General features: G+C 39.0%; 1 protein-coding gene across 1 annotated transcript in view; it reads left to right on the top strand.

Annotated features, from left to right (window-relative positions):
- The window catches only part of arl9 (ADP-ribosylation factor-like 9), a 46428-nt gene extending 44327 nt beyond the window's left edge, over nucleotides 1–2101 (top strand). Inside the window, exon 4 of the mRNA XM_043674552.1 lies at nucleotides 1514–2101. Within this exon, the coding sequence (XP_043530487.1) occupies nucleotides 1514–1687 (174 nt within the window). The 3' untranslated portion in view covers nucleotides 1688–2101. The remainder of the gene's footprint in view (nucleotides 1–1513) is intronic.
- Nucleotides 2102–6000: the final 3899 nt, after the last annotated feature.

The raw sequence follows: 6000 nt of genomic DNA on the forward strand, positions 1-6000 counted from the left end.
ATATATGCTGTATTCTCCTTAATTTCTTGAAACTGTTAATCAAATGAACTTCTAACCTTTCAAATTCCATGGCTTATTTAGTATCTCCTCTCAAACATAAACCTTTACATTCAAGTATTATTCTAGTAAATCTACAACTTTAATGATTGCCAAAATTTCCCTTTGTAAGAAAGCTTGGGTAGGACCAATTAAAAAAAACTTTTTTTAAAGAGGATGAAGGAGTGACGTACTAAAAGTGTGTTTGCTTAAAACTTTACAAAGAAATGTAAAGGTCGATATGAATGAGTAGATCAGAAGCTGTGAGAGTAATTAACTGAGAAATAATGCTGAATAAAGTGGAACTCTGGTAAGATCAGTGGACCTTGATGGCATGCATACTCAGGTGAATTGTAAAGGAAATGGCTTGATCAGAGTTTGTCAACATGATTTTGGAAATTTTGTTAATGAACAGGAAAATTATCAATTTGATTAATCTACTTTGCACCAAATAGTGGAAAAATATGGATAAGAGAAAGTTTCTGGATAATTCAAGATAGAGGACAGGAAAAAATGTGGCTGTAAGAGCAGTTTCTTTTTTGAGATTTTTTTCAGTGTCAGAGTTGATTTCCTCAAATTCTGGGAGCAGTAGTTACTGTGTTATAAGCTATTGATTTGTTTTGGAACCTTGGGGGGCTGAAAATCAAAATAATGGGCACTTTAAAAAAAGAAAGAAAGCAGACAAAGTCAGTGGCAGTGACCACATGGGAAGTGATTCAAACTGAGAAAGAAACCTACACTGAACCAGCAGTGAGTTTGCACAGCTACTGCCTCTGCTATTTCACTTCAAGTCTAGGGTTGGATGGTTTGAGCTATAGGGAGAGACTGAATAGACAATAGATGTAGGAGTAGGCCATTTGGCCCTTCGAGCCAGCACCACAGCCTGGGAATGTTTATTCTGGAGTGACAGGCTGAGGATGACTTTGTAGAGGTTTATAAAATCATGAGGGGTGTGGATAGGGTAATTAGACTAGGCATTTTCTCTGGGGTGGGGAAGTCCAAAACTTGGGGGCATAGGTTTAAGTTGAGAGGGGAAAGATTTATAAGAGATTTAACTTTTTCACACCTTTTCCTCCTGGTGCCTGAGGAAGTAGTGGAGGCTTGTACAATTACAATGTTTAAAAGACATCTGGATGGGCATATGAATAGGAACGGTTTAGAGGGATTTGGGCCAAATGCTGGCAATAGGACTAGATTTATTTAGGATATCTGGTTGGCATGGATGAGTTGGATCGAAGGGCCTGTTTCCATGCTATACATCTGACTGTAACATTATATGAATTGCTGCTACATACTTTGAGACTTGGTCATCTGTTATTCAACATGTTTGCTCTTAATTTCACCACTCTGGTTTAACATTTTTATCTGTTTTGTGTCTCCGTTTCTGGAAATTACCAAAGAATTCAAGAATCTGTAATAAAATGTTAAAGGGGATAATTACTTGTCTGTAAGATTAGATGTTATTGTGTCTTTATAGGATATTAAAGGAGCCTGCACTATTTCAGAAATCCATGAGCAGCTTTCCCTTGAAAAGTTAGGTGATAAAAGGAAGCTTTTCCTCATTGGAACCCACGTTGCTGAAGATGGATCACAAATACCAACAAGCATACAAGATACCAAGGAACTCATTGCCCAGCTGGTGATCTACTGAGGAGTCAATGTGCACACAAGTTTTCCATTTCTGCCTTGAATTCCTTTTCATCATATTCTTTTGATGTAATATTTTTACTAAAGCACTATCTGGTCATATTCGCTTGTGATGTAGAAACTTCTTCAATCTAAAGAAATTATTATTTTAACAAATTTGAGTTTGGAAAATCAATACTTTTTGCACATGATCTGCACTTGAAGCTTTTGTAGTAAATAGTTACTGTATACTTTGTATAATTTACTCTAATTTCTAATTAGTGAATGCTGGGACTGGAGAATCTTAACATTTGCTAAGATTTGCACCAGAAATCTCTCTACATATGTTTAAATCAAAAAGAACAAAATTGCACATGACCTTAATTACTGTACCCAAGAAAAACATACATTAAAAATTTGATGTGGTTTTGAGCGGTGATAATGTAGTTAGTCTGTATTTTGCCACTTCCAATATATGAGCCAGCTCTAGAGATAAAAGTGAATGCAAGGGACTAAAAGTTTTCTTTTTCACTTGGCATTTCTGGATATTACAGATTTAGTTATGGCTTTCATCCCCGCTCATCTTTTGAATGATGGATTATTTAACAATAGAATGTTGAGACCTCAGCAATTTTCTGGAAATGTCGTTTGAATTGAGTAGCCTGTCATAGTGTAAAAGTGAATTTAGCCTCTTCCTGTCAATACCACTTAATCCATCTATTTTTCCTTTGAAATAATTCAATCATCTTTGCTCCTACCACCTTGGTATGCAGCAAGCTCCATGCTTATACCACGTGTGTAGAAATAAAGTTCCTCCCACAATCATCCATACTTGTTTCTCCTGCCCAAAACTTTACATCTATTTCCACATTAGGTAGCATCAATAATGGGAACAGCTTATCTACTTCATGTGAACATAGCATGATGTACACTTAATTCAAATCTCCCCTCTATCTCCTTTGCTGTAACTTCACCAACCTACTGTTTTATCTAAAACTGCTCATCCTTGGTACCATTTAATAAACCTCCTTTTCACCATCTCAAAGAAATGCCTTTCCTGAAGGGTGTTTAATAGCAGTGAATGCTTTTTATAGGTCTTCGGATGCTGCCTGAATTGCTGTGCTCTTCCAGCACCACTGATCCAGAATCTGGTTTCCAGCATCTGCAGTCATTGTTTTTACCTAATGCTTTTTATAGGCCTAATCAGGGCTTTACAAAGGTTCAGCATAACTTTGCTGTTTAATAATGAAAACGTAGATTCCATTTGCTTTACTAACTATTCTCTGTGTGTCCTGCCACCTTTTAAAGACTGATGCACATAAACATCCCCTCCCTCCCCCTCCAAAAGTCCTCTTTAGAACTATATGGAAACTGGTCGACATGACTTAACTGGGAAGAATGTGCCAATTAATTTTGTTTCACTGCTCCATCGGTTATCACTGATATATAAGAATTCCAAGTGAGACCACCAAAGCCCAGTCTGCATGACTTTGTTACCCAGGAAAAAAGCAAACCACATCAGATTGTTTCAGTAGCAGTGAAAATTTATTGTAAAGTTCTCAACTTTAACAAGAACTATGAAAGGAAAGGATTTTTAATTTTTCACTTTAAGCTATACCCTTTCAAACCTCGAACATGTAACCCGCCAATTATGACCAAGACCGACAAAAGGCAAATAATATTCTTTACAAGCACCAAACAATGCAGACAAAATAAACAAAATTCTGAAAATCAGAAGTCGATGGGGTTAAAATCCCTTTTCTCTCTGTCCATTTGATTTTTGCAATGGTGACATATTCTTGTTTGCCTGGTGATGGTCATCCCTTGATTCAATGACTTAAGTTAAATTCCATTTGCTATTGTGCTGTCCTGCTATCATATTTACATCCACTTACAATTTTTTTATTCACTCATGTGACATGGGCAGTGTTGGCTGGCCAACATTTATTGCCTGTCCTTAGTTGCCTATTACCACCTTGAGAAACTGGTGGTGAGCTGCTGCCTTGATCTGCTACTTTGAGTACAGGAGTTGGGAGGTCATGTTGCGGCTGTACAGGACATTGGTTAGACCACTGTTGGAATATTGCATGCAATTCTGGTCTCCTTCCTATCAGAAAGATGTGAAACTTGAAAGGGTTCAGAAAAGATTTACAAGGATGTTGCCAGGGTTGGAGGATTTGAGCTATAGGGAGAGGCTGAACAGGCTGGGGCTGTTTTTTTTTTTTGGAGTGTCAGAGGCTGAGGGGTGACCTTATAGAGGTTTACAAAATTGAGGGGCATGGATAGGGTAAATAGGCAAAGTCTTTGTCCTGGGATCAGAGAGTCCAGAACTAGAGGGCATAGGTTTAGGGTGAGAGGGGAAAGATATAAAAGAGACCTACGGGGCAACTTTTTCACACACAGGGTGGTACATGTATGGAATGAGCTGCCAGAGGAAGTGGTGGAGTCTGGTACAATTGCAACATTTAAGAGGCATTTGGATGGGTATATGAATAGGAAGGATTTGGAGGGATACTGGCTGGGTGCTGGCAGGTGGGACTAGATTGGGTTGGGATATCTGGTCGGCATGGACGAATTGGACTGAAGGGTCTGTTTCCATGCTGTACATCTCTATGTGCTGTAGGTACACTCTCACAGTGCATTTGGGATGTGGTGGGGTGGGATTCGAGAATTTTGACGCAGTAACCATGAAGGAACAGTGATACATTTTGCAAGTCAGGATACTAAGTCATTTGACTACCTGCAGATGGTGATGTTCCCATGTATCTACTACACTTTGCCCTTCTAGATGGAAGTGATGATGGGTTTGGAAGGTAGAGTCTAAAGGGCCTCAGTGAATTTCTGCTATAGATCTGGTAAATAGTACACAATGCTGCTACTAAGTATCAGTAGGTACGGCAAGTGGGTGTGGGTGTGGTCCCAATCAAACAGGCTACTTTGACCTGGATGGAGTCAAGCTTCATGAGTGCTTTTGGAGTTGCACTCATCTAGGTAAATGGGGAGTATTCCATCACTCCCATACATATTCCTTGTAGATTGTAGGTAGACTTCAGTGAGTAACTGACCTCCTGACTCACCAAAGTATTCCTAGCCTCTGACCTGATCTTATAACCATTATATTGAAAACCAGAGTTCAGTCTGGTCTGAAATTACTCATCTAATGATTATGAAATAATTGCCATAAAATCCATAAAGTTCACATAGTTCTACAGGGAAAGCATTCTGCTGTTTTAACCTAGTCTGGCCAATATGTTGACTCCACATATACAACAATGTGGTTGACACTTGAAGTGGCTCAGCAAGCCACTCGGTCATATCAAGTAGCCAAAGCAGAAGTGACAATAACAAACTCAGTCCTCGTGACCCTGAAATGTCCTCCTGAACAGCTGGGGACTAGTGCCAAAATTGGAAAAGCTGTCTCACTGACTAATCAAGCAACAGCCTGAATGGTCATACTCATGAAATTATGCCTTACGATCAATATCCCAGACGCTGTCATCATAGCTCAATCTTGCCCATGGGGCAGGTGTAATGATCTGTGCCTTTCCCAGGGATTTGTTCTGTGCTGTTTCTCTTGCAGAGAGAGGTGGGCAGTGGTGACAGAATGTGGTTCAGAAGGAGTGGATAATCAGCTTGATGTTCGAGTTTTTTTTAAATTAGAAGAAGCATGAGTGGGTGGAGTCAGGCTTACATATAGCCAGGGTTTTAGTTTTGCTTTCAATTGAATTTGGGGGGTTTGGGGAGTTGGCTGTTGAAGCTGCTGGGTATTTCTCTCTCTCTGCTATAGCTAAAAGTTTGAGGAGTTTTTAGGCTGCTAAATCATATCTTTCAGAGTTCCTTTTCCCTGATCTGGAGATATCACATGAGAAAGTCTATTTTGCTGAGTTTGCCTTTACTGAGGATGTGTTCCAAGAATGCTTGGAAAAGTTGGTGATTAGTAGTTGAATAATATATTCTTTTGTTAAGTATTTCAATAGCGTTAAAAGTGCTTTTTTTGTTTGTATTTTAACTGTGGTGTAAGAATAAAGTGTGTTTTCTTAAAACCTAGTAGTTTGACCAATCAAATCACATCTGGAACACCACCTTATGCTTGCCCTTAACTAAGATAAAAGTCAGGGTTTAGCTTATCTCCTTGATATATTCTGAGGGGGTTTTGTCTGATTCATAAGAAGTTGGGGACTCTTCTTGGGATCAAATTCTGTAATTTCAGGTTTGGTTTAGGATTATTGGATACAAAGACAGGGAAGGGTGAATTTTGGTATTCTCTTTTCAGGTGGGGTTGCGTTCTGTTTGTTTAAATAGGCTGTGCCTTTGTGTAATAATGGCTCTTTCATCAGC

The sequence above is a fragment of the Chiloscyllium plagiosum genome, chromosome 32 (assembly GCF_004010195.1).
Source record: "Chiloscyllium plagiosum isolate BGI_BamShark_2017 chromosome 32, ASM401019v2, whole genome shotgun sequence".
Taxonomy (NCBI): domain Eukaryota; kingdom Metazoa; phylum Chordata; class Chondrichthyes; order Orectolobiformes; family Hemiscylliidae; genus Chiloscyllium; species Chiloscyllium plagiosum.